General features: G+C 44.8%; 1 protein-coding gene across 19 annotated transcripts in view; it reads right to left on the bottom strand.

Annotated features, from left to right (window-relative positions):
- Window positions 1-20,200, bottom strand: part of flncb (filamin C, gamma b (actin binding protein 280)) — a 71,091-nt gene that overhangs the window by 44,568 nt on the left and 6,323 nt on the right. For all 19 annotated transcript variants that reach the window (XM_079493774.1, XM_079493786.1, XM_079493780.1 and 16 more), the window contains exon 2: window positions 3,410-3,658. In XM_079493774.1, coding sequence (XP_079349900.1) covers window positions 3,410-3,658 — 249 coding nt within the window. The remainder of the gene's footprint in view (window positions 1-3,409; window positions 3,659-20,200) is intronic.

Below are 20,200 nucleotides of genomic sequence, written 5' to 3'. Positions count from 1 at the left end.
CCATGTGTTTGTTCCCCCCCTCATCTCTCTCTCCATCCCCACCATAACTCCTGTCTCTCTCTCTCTCTCTCTCTCTCTCTCTCTCTCTCCATCCCCACCATAACTCCTGTCTCTCTCTCTCTCTCTTTCTGTCTGTTGTTCTCATCTCATCTGATAGTTTTATAAGGTCAGAGCGGCTGCTTCTCGTTATGAAGGATGAAGAGAGGACTAAGTAAGGGAAGGAGGGAAGAGAAGAGAAGAGAAGAGAAGAGAAGAGAAGAGAAGAGAAGAGAAGAGAAGAGGGAGCATGGAGGGTGACGGGTGCAGAGAGGCACAGCGAGGACATGTACCCTCCCTCTCTTAACTGAGAGGAAGTCAGGCAGTTTAATTTCACTTTATTATCTGCTGTCAACCGCAGTGTTCTGATCAGAGTAACAGAACAAATTCCATTAAGCAACCCCCCCCCCCTTTCCACCACCCCCCCCCCCCCCCCCCCCCCACCCCGCCCCCCGATAATGTGTTTTTTATTGGTCTAATCAATCAAAGTAATAAGGCGCACTGCGTATTTTTACAGTCTTCTTGATGTAACTCCATTCATACTATCTGATTCCTCTCCAGGCCACCCAGAGACTTCCTGACTGATGTCATGTGCAATGTCTCACCAGATCAGTTGATGGAAAACCTACTCACGTGTTTTACTTAAGTAAAAGTATCAATACTGCAATGTAGAAATACTCTGTTACAAGTAAAAGTCCGGAATTCAAAATACTGTACTTATGCTAAATGTAAAAGTACCAAAAGTAGAAAGTACTCATTATGAAGCACTCTTTTGAAAATAGCAGATCTACAAGGTCACGATGCATTGTGAGCTTGTAGATCAGCTATTCTTAAATGGCCGAAATGTATATAGGGCTGAAGTGGTTAATGTATGTTTTGTAATAATAATCAAAATCTACAAAGTAACTACTGCAGTAGTAGTAGTAGTAGTAGTAGTAGTGGAGCAAAAGTATAATATTTTCCTCTGAGATGTAGTGATGTAGAAGTATTTTTTTTTTACAAAAATCTAATCGTACTTAAGTACAGTACTTGGCAGATCTACAAGCTTACAACACGGCATGGGAAACCTTCATTCATACCACAAAACATAAATCAGCCTTTAGCTCTGGACCAATGAACAGCCCTGCTCCCTGGACCAATGAACAGCCCTGATCCCTGGACCAATGAAATACAGCAGTGGTTTTCAACCCTTTTCATATCAAGGCCCATTATGTATTCAGTGTTTTAGCCATGGACCACCATTTGATGAGATTTAGCCTCTCAGACTCAAAACTTTAGGCGATTTTGTCCACAATTCCATGCTGTATTGATGTTGTTGGTACCATAGAGATAACAAGCCAACGTTGAGCAAAATTACATTTCAATTACATATTCTAATTGTGTAGACTTCTTGTAAATTAAGAAATGCAGACGTTAATGATAATTTAACTCGTGAGAGTGTACAAATGAAACCAAATGGACCATTTGGTTTCATTTGTACACTCTCAAGAGTTAAAGATCTATAAGGGTCCATTTGGTTACCAACTCTCCATCATTTAGCTGGAGACCACCTGGAACCCCCTCAAGGACCACTGGTGGTCCCCGGACCACTGGTTGAAAACCACTGAAATACAGCATGTAGACTAGTTGTAAACACTGGCTTTGTCCTTATAGGCAAAGGGCCACCGATCAGTGATTTCAGTCAGGTCATATTTTACCTTAACTGACCACTGTTCAGGATTTGCAAGAGGGTCTATCTTTTTGTTCTTCATTTTTTGGATTTTTTCCCAGAACTTCTATTTTCCATCTTTTTAAAGAGATGGACCTGGTTGTATAAAAATATGTTACTGCCTAATAAGTAATAAGTAAGTGTCTCTGGAAATAATCATCAGAATATGACCACATTTGGAGTGGATATTCACAGACAGGTTTAGTGTTATGCAAAGAGTGTCTGAACATCCAATCCGAACGTGGTGATGACATGCTGATAATTGTGGAAAAACTAAATAAAAACGTCACTCTTTACCAAACTAATTCTGCAGTAAAGCAAAAATATACAACAATTAATTTCGAAATATAGACAAAAGCAGTAGTTAAAAGTTGTTTGAACTCAGTTAGTGGTATATCTGCATCTTCTAACCTAAATAGTGACACACCCTCTTTGGTTCCCACTTCAGGGCAAGAAGAAGTATTTTTTGGTTCCAGTTCTGAACCAATTTAGGGATCTGAACCAATTAATTTCGTTCAAGATTAGGAGGGAAAAAAGTGCCCTAGGGTACAGACTCTAGTGCTCTAGGGTACAGACTCTAGTGCCCTAGGGTACAGACTCTAGTGCCCTAGGGTACAGACTCTAGTGCCCTAGGGTACAGACTCTATGGTGTGCTATTCATGAGATTATAATGCAAATCACAAACCAGGACATCCCTTATACAACTGCTCTGTTTATTCTGGGTGATCCATCGCCATTAAATCATCTCCCCGCACCTCTAGCTGACTGGATTCATACAGCATTAATGGTGGGCAGGAAAATCATTGTTAAGGAATGGAAGTCTGAGGATTTGCCTCCAGCACATGTATGTTTCACTCAGCGTGGTACTGTGGCTGCTTTGGAGAAGTTATCTTTTAAGATGAATAATGAAGTGGAACGTGTTCCTCAGTCATGTTGCAGGTCTTTGTGATCCATGGTCAGGCAATGCCCTTTTGATTGTTTACTGTCTTAGTATACATATGATACTGTTGATGATGCTGCGTGTTTGGTCGTGTAAACTAATTTAAACTTTTAATTTGATTTATTTTTTATTTGTTTACCTTGTCTATCCTTGTTTTATATTATGTTTTTGTGCTCATACATAATGTCCATGCATACGTATTCTGTTGTTGTTGCTTGTGTTTTTTCTGTTTATTTGTAAAAAATCCAAGTACTGATCATTAAAAAAAAAGATTAGGAGGGAAAAAAGAACGGAACCATTTCAACACAGGAGAAAAGGGGCCTCATAGTTATGGTGGTCCCAGCAAATAAAATGTTTGAGAACCACTAGTAGTGGACTCCTAATGTGCCATAGTGTAAAACAGTGCCATATTCTGAAGAAAACCTGGAGACTTGAAATTCAGTCATTTGGTCTCATGGAGGAAAATAAGAACATTGTAATGGCGTGTAAAAAAGAACATCTAATATTTGCCACGGACACATTAGCCCACATAGGGACATATTGATGAGCCCCCCCCAACCCCAACTTCCCGTGTGTGTGCGTGTGCGTGTGCGTGTGTATGTGTATGTGTATGTGTGTGTGTGTGTGTGTGTGTGTGTGTGTGTGTGTGTGTGTGTGTGTGTGTGTGTGTGTGTGTGTGTGTGTGTGTGTGTGTGAGTGTGTGTGTGTGTGTGTGTGTGTGTTACCTGGGGCACAGTTGTCCACCAGGGCTCCCAGGGCCTTGCCGTCCCTCCAGTCTCTGTGGAAGTTGTTGATGTTCATCTGGGGCACCTTGTTCTGGATCCAGCCCAGCAGACGCTGCTTGGGGGTGAGCTTCTTGGCGTCCTCATCGTCCTCGTCCTCCCACATGGGCATGGAGATGGAGTAGTGCAGGATAAGGGTCCAGATCAGACCCAGGATCAGCTTGAGGTTCCCATCGACGATGGCCTTGGAGTCTGTGGACAGCCAAGACATAAATGGAGACAGTTTACAGGATGTATTTACTCATGGACAGAAAGGTAAAATGAAAAGACAGAGAGGGAGAGGGAGAGAGAGAGAGAGAGAGAGAGAGAGAGAGAGAGAGAGAGAGAGAGAGAATGACAGACAGACAGACAGACAGACAGACAGACAGACAGACAGACAGACAGACAGACAGACAGACAGACAGACAGACAGACAGACAGACAGACAGAGTCAAAGAAAGAGAAAAAGAAAAAAAAAGAGAAAGAGAAAGGCAATGAATCAATTTCCAATCAGCGCAATATATCTCATTAATTGGACTAATTACTACTACTTGTACATCATAACAAGGTAACTAGTAACTAGTACACAACACAAAGTATCCTTGTGGTTTAACCACTTCTGGTCTCCTACTTTAAGAATTATATGTGATACTTTTCACACATTTTCGAAAGAACAGATCTAGACTAGATAGACTAGATAAGAGGTTTCCGATAATTAAAAAACAAAAAAGATAAAATAGGAAATAATTGGATACTTTCTTACTTTCAAAATAGATCAAAATGTAATGTTAATACATGTTATTTGTGTTTGTATTTGTTTTGTTTTAATTTAATTAGGCTATAAATGGGTGATATGACAAAATCAAATACCCCTGTCAACATTGTGAGGATGACTAGTATTGGTATTTCCACATTAACATTTTGGACAAACAGATGGCTAAAAATAGGCCAACTGCAACAAAACAGCTTTAGTAACTCCTGCCAACTAACTTTTATTTGTGTCTAAGTAAAAACAAACACATTGAGTTGCACACAGTTCCAAGTAATTGGGGCAGCATTAGCCTGCGGTGGCAAAGACAAACAGAGTGTTGAAGCCAGAGCAAAGCTGCGATATCAACCACATACAATATTATGCTTAATTTATACTTTGTTGCATGGCGGTTGCTCACCAAACGGTTTCTCACCAAAAATAGCAGATCTATAAGCTCACAAGGCTCTATTGTGCAAAATGGACTCAATGACCAGACACTTTTTTGGTGCTCATCTATACAAGCCCAATATCTTATGTTACAGTTGCAATGGCCTAGCTCTCTCTGTCGGGAGAGGACATAAAACTTACAGAAGACAAATATAACCTTCATTCCAAGGCGGTTGCAACTTTCCAGCAACACTTACCTGGAATCTAGACTAGGTGGTATTTACTTGTCAGCAGCACCTAGACATTAGATCGTATAGATATACCTATGGAGTGTCACTATTCATCTGCTACATCTCCTGGCATGTTGCCTTTACAAGAACATCTGGTCTCAGTTTTAGACTTTGGACGTATATTTGATTTTATAAGGCCAGCTCCTTGACAGAGCTGTAAGTTGCGGTCTCCTCCATTGAGCTGGACAGCACAGTGGGCCTGCGATAGCACACTAAGGGCTGATGTCATTCAACACTGGGGCTCTGGAATGAGGTCAGTTTAAATAAGAAACACACACACACTCCCTGGAATCTAAACAAGGGCAGAGAAGAGCCCACCACCCTGGAATTAGTGTAGCTGGCTGGCAAAACTAAACTACCGTACTTGCCGTTTCCAAAAATTCAAACAATTTCAACAAATCTCAAAATCTCAAAAAGTTAAAATGTATAAGTTGTGAACTTATAGATCACGCACGTACAGACGCGCAGGCACGCATACACACAATGTCCCCTCAAACCTCTGTCCGACCACCCCAGCGTGACCCCACACTTGAGAATAACATAACCCTGCCAAATACAATTTCCCTACTTCCTTTCCTTTCTCCTTCTTTTCCTTCGATCTAGGTCATAATGCTTTCTCCATACACCACAGAATGGTTCTTATTCAGAACACAGAACTATAAAACAGGCGTGATGAAAACCCCCTGCCTTCCCTGTCAGACATGTAATGGAGAACCTGCATTAACTGTGCCGCTACAGAGTGTAAGTACTGAGCTGGTCTGAACCCAAAGATCGGGCTGCGAGATATGCAGAACCGTTTCGTGTTAGTGATGTTTGTATTGAAGTTTTTCAGGAAAGGGCTGGTGTAGCAAGATATGACTTCAACAATTAATAATAAATTCTCCACTTAGGATAACAAGCCTAAAGGGCCTTCTCCACCATGTACTCCACACCATGCATACACTGTAACGATAACTATTGGCAGCGTCGCAGCAACGATATTATTCATTAACCATATTTCTGGAAGAACCGGACACTTGTAATTGAGTTTTAGAAATATATTATTTTGTTCAAAATATCCACAGGTTGACAAACTAGATATAGATTTCGACAGGCATTCTACCCGGAAATACCGCCATATACAAACATTTTGATCTGGTCTTGTGGTGTGGACTACTCCACTTTTGTTAGAACAATAATTTTAATGATATATTATCCTGCTTGGTGTGGACGGCCCTAAAGGGTCTAAAAGTCTGTCTAGAAGCACCTCACTGTTGTGACGAAAAGAGAGTTGAGCCAGAAGGCAAAGCTCTCCGTCTAGTGTGTACCGAGCAATCATCGTTCCTACTCTCACCTATGGTCATGAAGTGTGGGTCATGACCGAAAGAATAAGGTCGCGAATACAAGCGGCCGAAAATGAGTTTTCTTCGACGGGTGGCTGGCATCTCCCTTAGAGATAGGGTGAGAAGTTCAGTCACACAAGAGAGACTCGGAGTAGAGTCGCTGCTTCTTCGCCTGGAAAGGAGCCAGCTTAGGTGGTTTTGGTAGAAGAGTGGTGAAGGAAGAAAGATCATGGGGTCACTCAAGTGGTTAGGGTTCATCCTCCAGGGGGCAAGAATGCATTCAGAAAAGTCTTTTCTCATCCCCTACTTAATGCTTCGGATGCAAGTACAGCGTTTTGCCACAAAAGCCTTGCTTCGACTTGTTATTTGAAGCTTGCAGCAGTTAGTTAGGTACTGTAAGTAATATTAGTTAGTAGTACATTCATCTATTGTAATAAGGCTTTTAAGGCTATATGTTTTTGCTTCTGTATGAATTTCCTCTTACATACCATTTGATAACATGGCCTGTTGGAGATATTTTACTAGTTACCTCTCCTTAAATTACACCTCTTCACTGAAAAAAGCCATCTACAAGCTTGCCTATTATGGCCGGAAAAGGGACACCATTTCCACACTGCTTCTCAGTCTCACGTGATTTTTTCAGCACTCCTATACTATGCGAGCGCTTATCAAACATACACACTGACTGACAACACACATACATCATACAGTACAAAGCATTTGATAAGAAAGGGCAGAATGGTTTGGTCATTTCTCATTCAGTGTTTGTCCTGTCCAACGTTCTACTGTGGCCCTGGGGTCTGTTAGATCTCACATACGATAGTCGGAAGTGAGAGCAGACTGACCGGTCAGCCAAGACATTCCAATACGTCTGCAGAGTGTGTGTGTGCGTGTGGCGCGCATGTGTCCGCATGTGTCCGTATGTGTGTGTGTGTGTGTGTGTGTGTGCGCGCGTGCGGTCAGCATTGGTGACAGCCCAGGCCTGAACATATCCAGGTTCCCTGTGTTTAAACTACTAACTTGTCAACAGCGTCTGACTCCATTTCACCACCTCAGATCAATTACAAATGTATCGCTTTGACCACTTAAGTTCTTCAGACTTAAGGTATTTCTGCTCTATTCATACAGTGGACTGAGGCAAAGACTGGTAAGGGTTATAGGGGACAACGTGTGATACTTGTCGTCATCCTCACAGTATTCCCACTCATGATTGGGTCGATCTGGGTCGTTGCTCTCATTTTCACCCTGGCTGACAGCAAACAAGCAAGGTCGTCGTTCAGGCAACAGCTGTTGACATTATTTAACTAGGATCAGACACAGCAGACAGGCATGGCACAACGCAGGTCTGAGATGTACAGCCAACAGTGATGCAGGAATGATTTACTTTAACACATACTTCAGACATTGGCGCTCAGGTGGCACAGGGGTAAAGTTCTATCCTCCGCAGTGCCTCCAAATTGGGTGGGAGTCTGTCCACATGAACACAACTGCCCGTGAATGTGGGTGGGAAGCTGGGCAGGAAGGGTGATCTCTGTCTCTGCACTAGCAACTCCTACAGGTTAGTAAGTGGGATTAAGAGGAGTGTGTTCCTCAGCAGGCTTTGAATCACCCTGGTGAAACTCCTCACTGGCATGCATGTGAAAAGAAGTGCTGGGGATTTCTTCATGGAGCTTTTCCCCCCATATAACGGCCAAAGTCAAAGTTAATTCTCCCGTCAGTCTGAGGCACCCATTGGCCGGCCTTCAGATTGCCTTTTCTGGTGATAGATAAGAGAAGAACCTCTCGTATTGATGTTATCCTTGTACCATTCTGTGCAAGGAGCTGTCAGACACACCAAGCCAAGAGCAACACTCCCACTCACAAACACAGTAACACACACACACACACACACACTGTCACTCACACACGCACGCACGCACGCACGCACGAAGGCACGCACGCACGCACGCACGCACGCGTTTTCCTACTGACAATCTCTAATTAAGTGATTGTGGAACGTGGAAAGAGTTGTTTACAATTCTGCATATGTGCATTTGTTTATCTACTACTCATTTCTGTGAGCCCCATTCTCGTCTTTCCCATCGTTTCTCCTAGTTGTCTCTCTCTGGCTTTTCCCCCTTTTTCTCTCCAGTTCTCTCCAGCCACCCTGAGGGACGGTGGGAGCAATGGAAGGGGTGAAGAGGATGAAGGGAACTTTTTTCCCAAAGACAATGCAGCCTTTCTCTCTAAAAGGCCATTGTCTCACAGCAAAGTGACCTTTAAGCTTCTCATTTGGGCCATTTGTTTGTTTGGAAACCCTGGGCAACCAGTCAGGGTTGCCTGCCTACTGTATGTACTGTATTTGTGTGTGTGTGTGTGTGTGTGTGTGTGTGTGTGTGTGTGTGTGTGTGTGTGTGTGTGTGTGTGTGTGTGTGTGTGTGTGTGTGTGTGTGTGTGTGTGTGTGTGTGTTCGCGCACGCGGGTGCGGGTATGCGTGCAGGCAATGCCAGCAGGCGATGGAGCATTCGCAGGGCAAGAATGCGCTCACACAACCCCCTTGTCTGTTTAGCTCTTTCGTAAGTCTGCCAAAACTGCAGCTCTATAGTTCCTGTCTCTTCTAGCCTGCTGAAGTGGACAGCGCTGGTAATTATGACATGGTACCAGCTGTTCAGAAGAATTGGGTCCACTAAAGTCCAGACTCCAGAGAGATTGGTGTCAAGCATTTGTACCCCCTGGATTCAAATTCCGAAACCAAACAACCACCTAAAATCTCGTCCAAGCGAGACATTAGGCATCTGTGTCTCACACAGGTTTTACTGATATGCTACCCATAAATCTGACTACCCAATATTCCGACCATGGAGCCCCATACTAATCCTATCCCCAAACCCTAACCCTAACCACACGCGGAAGCCACGGGTGAGTCTTAACCGGCTTAAACGGGATGTCGGACTAACGCGTTTCCCCCTGGACAGAGACGGAGTAGAGAATATAGGTGATGACAAATAATACGTAGTGATGATTCAAACATCATGACACAGAGAGGAATTCTCTACCCTATTTCAACAATTCTGTGAAACGGTTACGGTCAGAATGGGTTTTACTATGGTGTCCAAGAGTGTTGAACTTGAAACAGAACTCCTGACTGGCGATCAGCCAATTAAACTGGAATTAAATTAAAACCATGCATCGTCATATAACCCAAGGGATGCAGGGTTATGGTCTGCATTTATATGGCGCCTTCATCCAATGCGCTTCACAATGTGCATCACATTCACACTCACACACCAATGACGAAGGAGACTATGCAAGCACCAACCTGCTCATCGAGAGCAGTTTAAAGTGCCAGAAAGACAGGAGAAGCCAGGGATCGAACCGGGAACATTCTGGTCCTCAGACGGCCATGGTATCTCCTGCCGTACATCCATCTCAAAGTCTGTATGACTCATGAGGAAACTGCAGCAACTCCTGTTTCCTGTTGACTCATGGGTGACGGATTAGATGAACGTACCTATCAACCCCTGCACTTCCTGTCCGCCAAGAGGCACTTTCTATTCAATGGCCAATTGGGTTTCCCTGCTGTGTGTGTGTGTGTGTGTGTGTGTGTGTGTGTGTGTGTGTGTGTGTGTGTGTGTGTGTGTGTGTGTGTGTGTGTGTGTGTGTGTGTGTGTGTGTGTGTGTGTTGTTATTACCATCGTTAATGTAATAAGGTGCTAATAGGATGCAGTTGCAAGTCCTATGTGTTCTCTCCTTATAAACACTGATGATAAAGTGATACATGAGAGGACAAAGCGGGGGGTGGGGGGGGGGGGGGGTGGACAATTCAGCAGAGAGAGGGAAAATGTGATTCTGTGATTGTATTCTGTCCAACATTTGGGAAGCAGAGACACATACTCTCACATTTTCCACAGGATTTCCCAAAGACAATATAAAGCATGTCCAAATAAGAAATTGAAACTCTTGCACGCACGCACGCACGCACACACGCACGCACGCACACACGCACGCACGCACGCACGCATACAAAGGGGAGGACGACTAGGAACACATGCTGTCACACAGACGTAGACTAGCAGGTATACAAGCAGACACACACACACACACACACACACACACACACACACACACACACACACACACACACACACACACACACACACACACACACACACACACACACACACACACACACACACACACACACACACACACACACACACACACACACACACACACACGCATACACAGGCCAGCTGACGACCTGCTACATTCCCCAGATACAATATGGCGGTGAGGCTTTTACGGCAGCTGGAAAAATGTTGGAAATGTAATTTATCTGCCCTGAGGGCTTCACAAAGACCCATTGGCTATTTAAAGACACACACACACACACACACACACACACACACACACACACACACACACACACACACACACACACACACACACACACACACACACACATGCCCATGAAACACCTGTGACCAGTTAAAAGACTGAAGACCGCCACAATGCACAATGTCCAATGCAGACTTTGAGACTTCGCTAAATGCATGCACACAATAAAACGCAACGCTCATGTGCACATAAACAGACTGAAACGAACCTAACCAGAATGTTTGAAGTGTAGTTCTTTGATGTAAACAGGGCCATATGTTGCACACTTTGAGTTAGTCGAAACACTCACAGAAGAATCCTCAGTTCAGTTGTGCACAAATGGAACCACATGGAACTATATTAAGGACCCTCTTAAGAGTAACTCTCAGTTACAATTTGATCAAATAACACTGATGATGTCCTTGTGCTCTACACGCAGATCTCTGGCCTTCAAGCATGTTTCTTGAAAACAATTGAATTGAGATGGTCTGTGCTAAAGGATATTTCCAGCACACACCCCAACACTTGCAAAATCCTGTATGGACACTCTATTCGGACTTCAGACTCCATTATTATGATAAATTCCAAATTATTCCACTGCACCCCTGGATTGGTATCAGATTAGAGCTGCAGTTTGTAGGTTTTATGTCCCATGCATGATTCTGAGACATCTGTAGGCAAGAGGTAGTCTCGCGTGGCCAGACTGTTGCCTTCCACAATTTTCAAATGCTTCTGTTCATACGGTCTGGAACACGGAAGCTCTTTTGATGGTTAAGGGAGAAAGCAAATGTGAAGCCTCCTCCCCACTTCAGTTTCATCTTTACAGTCACGCACAATTATTCTAATATAAATTAAGTATATAAGTATATATAATAGCTTAGCAGAAATGAAGAAAAAAAAAGAAAATGTAAAGATATTTAAAAAAATATTTTCGTGGACGGAAATGTCAGCTTCTGTTAATCGACTTTTTTCGGGGGGTGTAGTTCCAGACTCCAGATTTAGCTGTCTGGCTATGCGAGACTAAGCAAGAGTAGCCCAACTTGGTCAGGAAAGCGCCATCTGTAGGTGTCCTACCTGACACCAGTGTCTAAATGGCTCAACCACTACAGCTGTGCTCGTTATATCGTATTAACATACCATACATATTGTCTAAAATAATGTTTTCATTAAAGTAAGTTCTGGATTGCAGCTTTGAGACTAGGAAATCCCCTGTTTCCATGCCGTTCTTATCCCATTCATCTCACAATTCATCTAAAGCATCTGTTTTCAGCCTGATGCCAGCGTCATACTGCATGCTGTGCTACAGTAGCTGAGAGAATACCGTCCCACAGAACAGGATAGAGTGATGTTATATGTCTCCTTTTGGGAGCCAAACAAGCTCTGAGCTTGAGAGAGGTGCACTGTGTCTAAGACAGAGAGAGAAGGAGAAGAAGGAAGACAAGCCCGCTTCTTTTCCACTTTTCGTGGAACTGATGTAGTGGAGTCATTGAGGCTAGAGAGCTGTCGGGGTCGGACAGTGAGGCAGAACTGTCTCCTATAGCCGGACACAAGGGGCTTAGTCAGAAATGAGGTGGGATTAGATTGCAGTAGCGTGTGTGTGTGTGTGTGTGTGTGTGTGTGTGTGTGTGTGTGTGTGTGTGTGTGTGTGTGTGTGTGTGTGTGTGTGTGTGTGCGTGCGTGCGTGCGTGCGTGCGTGCGTGCGTGCGTGCGTGCGTGCGTGCGTGCGTGCGTGCGTGCGTGCGTGCGTGCGTGCGTGCATGCGTGTGAATTTCTGTATTCTGTATCTGTGATTGAGCAGTATGTATACAAGCAGATTTTCACGTTTTCAGTAGTGTGTGTGTGTGTGTGTGTGTGTGTGTGTGTGTGTGCTCGCGTGTGTGTTCCCTGCAGTGTGTAGACCAGGGTTTTTTGGCTGGGGAGGGGACCCCCGGAAACGCTTTGGCCATGTCTCGCGACTCCCTCTGCTGCACCCCCAATACAAATTGACCGCTATAATAACCTTAGTAATAGAGAAAATACACCATAAATAAATACTGAAACCAGATATAATCATTAAGGATGTGCATGTACTAGTAGTGTGTAAACTCTTAATTTAGATTTTCCAGCCATATTCAGTTGCAAAAACAAATGTTTTTTTAATAGTCTGGGGACCCCCCAAAATAATTGGGCGACCCCCAGGTTGAGAACCCCTGGTGTAGACTGTAGAAATAGTGTAGAATGGTGACATGGTCTTTTGCTGTGGCCCTGGAGGACCCCTCCCCCTGCAGCGTCAGCTGCTGCTGGCCCCAGTTGCTCCCAGACATCTGCAGCCAACAACTGGTGAGAGACAACAAACCCTCGAGAACGGACACGGACACACACACACACACGCGCACACACACACACACACACACACACACGCTGTGCACACCCCTCCTTCTCTTGACTCCCACACACACTGGCAGTATTGTCGACCCCCCCCCCCCCCCCCCCCCCCCCCCCCCCCCACCACCAACACCATGTGGTGTGGCGTGCACTGGCAGGCACTGGCACAGGGGGCTACCACGCCCGACCAACCTTTGTTCAGAAAACCATTCTGCTAGCTAGCTACCATGCTGTGAACAAGCTCGGCCCGTCACAATTTGTACTTGATCGTCAAATCGCAATAACTTTTTGAGTGCTGCACAGCTTTGTCCAGCTTTGCCCAGCTTTGTCCGTCCCTCCCTCCCTATGTCTGTCTGTCTGTCTGTATGTTTAGGGTACCAACAGGGGGCATGCAACAGGGTGCTAAACATAGGCTCTAATCTGATTCTGGGCACTTTATTTTCTATTGTGTAGATATAAAAAGCAAGTCTTTTGTAGGCCTACAAAGGCTACAAGTGCGTAGGAGAAGACTAAACAAGGGTCCCCACTGTAATGCAGTTAAAACGTTTTAAGGTTTTAATATTGTGGTACTTGGCCTTGCTATTTCTTTTGTTTGTCATGTTAAAAATGGGTTGTTCTACACAAATTGTATAATATAACTGAACAAATGTGAACTATCAGTACCTCAATGAAAAAACTAAAAGTTTTTAAGGTTTTAAGTTTAATTATTCCTATTCAAACTTTTTCATTGCATTTGAAGACAGTGTCCAGGAGTTTTTGGTTTTAGTATATTGTGTAGATAGACATAATCTAAACAGAAATACCACTCTACACGTTTGTTTACAAACATTGTGATCTGATCTATAGCTCATAAGCCCTCTTTGCTGCTCATGTATACGGAGACCCTGGCATACACAAACCTGCCTGCCCTGCACACGCACGCACGCACGCACGCACGCACGCACGCACACACACACACACGCAAACGTGAGAGCCTACGCAGCACAGTAATGCTAAGAGGCTGACAGTAGGTCGACAGTGTGACAGTCAGCAGACTGACTATTCCAAGGGGGAAACACACACAGAGAGAGAGAGAGAGAGAGAGAGAGAGACAGACATTGGTGAGTAACCACTCATCAATGGCAAATTATATACGGAGGAAGGTCCATAACAGATGTTCAAATGTAACCCCATTTACCAGGGTGCAGTAAACACATGGCAACCAACAAGCCTGCTCTGTGCGTGCGTGCGTGCGTGCGTGCGTGCGTGCGTGCGTGTTGTGTGTGGGGTCAAAAGACATGACATTAGGTGTAAGCATGTAATGCTTTTTAGCACATGAGGTGACGCGTCGCTCATTCACTGCCCTCCAGACCCTATAAAGCTGCTCTCAGCATGAGCGTAAACTCCACCAGCTCACGTTGTGACAGCAACTGACAGGAGGAGCAGATGGAACCAGTGGGTTTCCAGTATTAACACCCACACCCCCCACCCTGCCCCCTGCTTCCCCACAAGTCAAAGCCAGCTGTTTTAGGGAAGCTTCAATGGAAGTAAAGTCCTAGATTAAGTCAATATGGGACACTTTAGAGACCAGTTGTACTCAACCCCCAGCTTGATATGCAATCAGGCCCCCTGTCACAGTCTGATCCTCCTTTTTGTGATTTGGACATGAATTTATTCCCTATTAGTGTGTTAGCGTGTAGTGTGTTGATTGTCAGTTCAATCACCTGTGTCTTGTAGTCCCTGTGTCTATTTAAACTCCCCTGTGTATTCAGTTCAGCCACTCACTTCAGACGGATGTGATTTTGTTTTTAATGTTTAGCCTTTTTGTATCTGGTCACGTTTTGATTCATTCATTCCCTGTTTCTGGAGAACCTTAGGGTTTTGTCTGTAACTGAACCTCTGTAACTAAAGCCATTGAGTTGAACTCTTCGGCCTTCGTTTTCTGCATTTGAGTCCCACTCAACACTCAATCTTGCCACCCCCATTACACACTGTGAAATCCTTCTGTTACTTTAACAAATATACAGCTGAGGCTAGCAATTGGTAACTAAGAAAAACAACACAATATCAACATTCAGCAATACAGTCTGCAATACAACAGCAACAGTGTCCTGTCATCATGTAAAGGGATGGTGAGATGGCAATGAATGCAGACAGCCCCAGGACAAATGACTATTTATGAGTAATGTCATGAGCACAAGAAGAAACAGAAATTCCTGGTTCCACATGGGGCCCTTCCTGGCTTCGGACCGGATCTTGCTGGAGCTTTCCCATCTGTGTTTCCACTATGGTCAGCTTTCTTACTGTTGGTCTGACAGTCAAAATAAAAAGGGACTAGACAGACCAGTCCCATTTTAATCAACCTAGAGCCAATATTTTAGGGCAGACGTAGTTGAGTGTTTATGAGATGCTGTCTGGTATCTCTACACACTGTAGAGTGAACTGGGAAAGGCTGCTTCCAGCATTGGTGCACCACCTAATTCTTGTAATCTTTTGCAACAAGAATTTAAACATAACACCCTAGCTTCAATTGGCCATTTTAGGAACATACTTAATAACCGTGCATTACCTGTATGTAATTGTTTTAATTGATTGCTGTCAACATGTAATTGTTTTAAACTGTTTGTTAACTGTTGTATCATTGTTGTTTATGTAATCTTGGCATCATTGTAAATGTGGGTCTCCCTCAATGATCTCTCCTAGAATTTAAACAAAGGTTGAATGAATGAGTCCCAGTCTTAGTGACGTGAAGTGTACCTGAGCAAGACACTTTCATAAAACTTTCACATGCCCAAAATATCGACGCCAGACCTAAAGTGATAATCTGAGCCATCTGAGTAGCTTCCCGCTTCGGTGAATACACAAAATGCATTTTCCCTCCCTTGGAGACCAGCAAATAAACACTACCCAAAACATGGGAAATGTCTCTGACTGGTCACGTCAAGCTGTTAATGGCATTATTCAGAGATTGACGACAGCAGCTGTGTCTGATATTAACCTCATAATTCACTGTGATATCCCTTTGAATTATGAGCTACAGCCAGTGCTGTTGAGCCTCCAAGACGTCACATTACAGGTGGATTCGCTTTAACTGAATCATGAACAAAAGCAGCGAGCTATAAGGAAGAAAAAAAAAATCACACCCGTGTGAAACTGTGAAGTGAGTGGTGCAACTCCGTGTGGGGGTCCCCGGGGCGTCCCCGGAAGTTCCTGACCCACAGGAACACGGCCAGGGTGCCGGCCAGGGTGCCGGCCCCGGTTCCGGCGAGCCGCCCTGCGTCCGAAACGGTCGAGAAATGACAGAGTTACCGTGTGGGGGTCCCAAGGGGGTCCCTCTAATGTACTGTACTGTCACTGTACTGTAACACCCCAAATCATCATATATACAGTTATTATATGTGTGTGTGTGTGTGTGTGTGTGTGTGTGTGTGTGTGTGTGTGTGTGTGTGTGTGTGTGTGTGTGTGTGTGTGTGTGTGTGTGTGTGTGCGTGCCCGCCCGCGCGTGCGTGCGTGCGTGTGTGTGTGTGTGTGAGGCTGTGCAACAGTGACACTTGGTTGTGAAAACCAACCAAACGCTATTTCCGTGCTCGGACAGACAGACAGACCCATGCAGCCGGCCAGCCAGGGACCCACATACGAGTTCCCTTCCGCTCAGAGGGTCACTCTCGGTATCTCCTATCGGCCACTGATGAGGTCACACCTCAGCTCCTCTTACACACTCTACGTGGAAGTGACTCCATGTCTACCGTCACACACCCACACACGGAATCCTCCAGACATTCGTCTCCAGGCCAACCTAATCTCATCTTCAGTTACACTTACCGCCAAGTTACCGTGAACCTGGCCCTTGACCCCTCACCTCTCAGCCCCCCCCCCCCCCCCCCCCCTAACCCTACCCCCCCCCCCCCCCACCGTAGAATTAGCTGCCAGTTGTTACTTCAATGCTTCTCAACCAGTGGGACGAGGGCACCAAAAGCGGACTGCTAGATGTTCTGACAGGGGTCAGAGACAAAGAACAACTTCAGAAGAAGGATATTCTGTTACTTAGCATTTTGTACTGTGGCTTCATGGTCAACACAAGACATTCCCATCACCCAATCGCCACTAAGCCCATGGTGTCTGACATTCTAATCATCACCTCCATCTCAAATCCCTGTTTCCTTACAGCCCCTCTGTCTGTCTATCTTTAACATGTACCCACGCTCAGTCCGCTGGCCTTAATATAGTTCGTTTATGAAGTCAGACAGGGGGGAAATGTAAAGTGAGACAGTATTGAGGTACAGGAGGTACCGTTTCAAGAACTGGCAACATAACCACTATCCAATCTCTAGGCACAAGACATTCATCCTTCAGTATTCTCTCTGTCTCATTCCTCGGTAGAAACAAACCAGTGCGTCATCCCTTGATGGCCGACATGCAGTATGTGCTGATGGGGCCCTGGTGAACTTTCCCTGCTACCACGTTTCCTCCAGGAACCATGAAGTCATCCCATCTGTCACTAGCTAGATCGGGAAGAGTATTGGAAATCTGGAAACCCTCCCGCTGCCCTGAAGCCACACAATTGAACGCATTTTGAGCGATTCTTATTCAACAGGTGAGCAGTATGCGTTTACATGCGCTCTCTGTTGCGGTGATGGTTGATTTGTACTCGGTCGTATAACGGTGAGCTTGTACACCGCTGTACAATGGAATATAAATGAGGATTACTATCGTTGAAGATTCTATCAACAGTGTCAACATTAGACATGACAACATGACTCAGCGGAATAAACAGGAAACAAACAGCCAATCTCAGTTAGATTTACAGATCTACACTACAGTATTACATAGTACTGTTACTACTGTATAACCTGTTCTTCAGCCTTCAACTCAAATTTGAGCTGTCCTGTGAAGAAGGTCTTGATGGCCATAAGCTGACCCTGGCTGTCTGTGGTGCTAAAGACTTTACAAGGGCAGCCATTAGAGAGGTTGTAGCATGTGGACAGGCCTACTGTATTTTCCCCTTGCTTTGCAGTTTTTGCACTTTGAGTTTGAAGAGCCAAGTTTGAAACAACACAGAGGGTAGCTGGCCAAAAATCAATAGCAGATGATGTCTTTTGTTCCCATCAAGCTCAAGCCTTTATGGTGATTCATACGCCATTAATTACTAGAGGAAATTGGGATTTCACACCTTTATGTGTTGGCAACAGATATAATCTTGCTGTTTCTCAATAACTATGTGACATTTCCTGCAAGAATGCTTTTTCTTTAATGGCTGGGTTTATTTCAGAATATACAGTACACTGGAAATGGAAAGTCCATGCACTGGAAACTGAAGACCTTCCAGGATACAGGGGCAGTTTTGTGCAGGAATATATTGCCTGGCTGGAGGTGTTCTGAGGTAGTGTATAGCAAATTCTGCAATCAGAACTCTCCCCACTTGAGTGGTCAGACCGCTTTGTCCCTAGTGGTTGTGGTGTGTGTGTGTGTGTGTGTGTGTGTGTGTGTGTGTGTGTGTGTGTGTGTGTGTGTGTGTGTGTGTGTGTGTGTGTGTGTGTGTGTGTGTCAAAGCCATGCACTTTCGCATGTGTGTGTGCATGTAGAGAAGCGGTCCTGGCACTGCTTGAACATTCTTCTGAGCTGACTGCCTCTGACACATGGAAATAATTAGAGACCCTACTGGAGAGAGAGAGAGCGAGAGACCAAGGAAGAGAGTAAGACAGACAGAGAGACCCTGCTGGAGAGAGAGAGAGAGAGACCAAGGAAGAGAGTAAGACAGACAGAGAGACCCTGCTGGAGAGAGAGAGAGAGAGACCAAGGAAGAGAGTAAGACAGACAGAGAGACCCTGCTGGAGAGAGAGAGAGAGAGACCAAGGAAGAGAGTAAGACAGACAGAGAGACCCTGCTGGAGAGAGAGAGAGAGACCAAGGAAGAGAGTAAGACAGACAGAGAGACCCTGCTGGAGAGAGAGAGAGAGACCAAGGAAGAGAGTAAGACAGACAGAGAGACCCTGCTGGAGAGAGAGACGGAGAGAGGTAGAGAGGCAAAGCGAGCGAGGGAGAGATAGGACCCATGGCTTGTTTTTGTTTCTTTCAAGATAGACTCAGTGGAAGGATTCATCATATTGCTACATTCAGACAGAATTAACAGAGCATTGCAGAGTCATTATTGTGCTTTGTTCAGACATCGCGCACGCGCACGCACGCACGCGCACGCACACGCACACGCACACGCACACGCACACACACACACACACACACACACACACACACACACACACACACACACAGGGCCTACAAACTGTCTCACTCAAAATATGTTCCCTCTCTCCATCTCTTTTGCTTTCCCTCTCATGCTCTCTTCCACTTTATTTCTTTGTCTCTGTTCACTATCGCATTACACAGTTATTGCTGAAGCCCATTACAAAACCGCAGCATTTACACTGGCTGGTGACCCAGGAAAATGGATGCTAACACATGCACAGAAACACACATACAATGTTCCCGCGCACAGTGTAGTAACTTGCTAAATCTAATGTTAATGACTAATGCTAGGTTCTTGGTTTACCTGGGATCCTATAGTTTCTTGCGCACTACACTGTCGCTCTGCATTCTGTGATTATCTTTTATTGTGATTACCTTTCTATGTGATTACCTTGCTTATTGTACGTCACTCTGGATAAGAGTGTCTGCTAAATGCCTAAATTGTCAATTGTAAAGAAAAACACAGAAATGTGTTCAAATTTACATTTTTACGTACAAATGTAACCACATGGACCCAATTTGGTTACTTTTGTAGTACGTTCTCTGGCTCATAATACTGTCCATCAATCCCTCTGTTAAACTGAGTCGAGTCTGCAGACAGTACATACTTTAGCTGCATACTATCAGAGCACTCACTCACTTCCTGTCTCCCTCGCCTCTGATGTAGCCAGTATGCAGGAGAGAGGGAGAGGGCAGCAGGAGATAAGAGCAGACAGGGTGCTCACACTTTGCTGTCATTCTTATGGAACCGTTTTCCAAGTTGTCATCCAAGAATTTATACAGGATACATTTGTATAAGATTGTACACAAAACACACAAACTGTACACTTACTCATAAACTGATTCCTCAAAGCCTAACCCTTACCTTAAAGACGGAGTGCCGTGATACCCCCCCCCCCCCCCCCCCCCCCCCTAAAACACCCACCAGTTCATTAAGGTGATGGGTGGTGATCCGCCTGAACTAGAGCCGCACCCACAGCTGTTGTTGTATGATAAGGGGGAGGGGGGGTTGGTTAGCCGAGGGGATGATATTGCGATGTCACTATATCACTGTCATTTCGATT

This window comes from Electrona antarctica (assembly GCF_951216825.1).
Source record: "Electrona antarctica genome assembly, chromosome: 23".
NCBI classification, from domain to species: domain Eukaryota; kingdom Metazoa; phylum Chordata; class Actinopteri; order Myctophiformes; family Myctophidae; genus Electrona; species Electrona antarctica.
The sequence above is the reverse complement of the archived record's forward strand: the minus strand, read 5'-3'. Positions and strand labels throughout refer to the sequence as shown.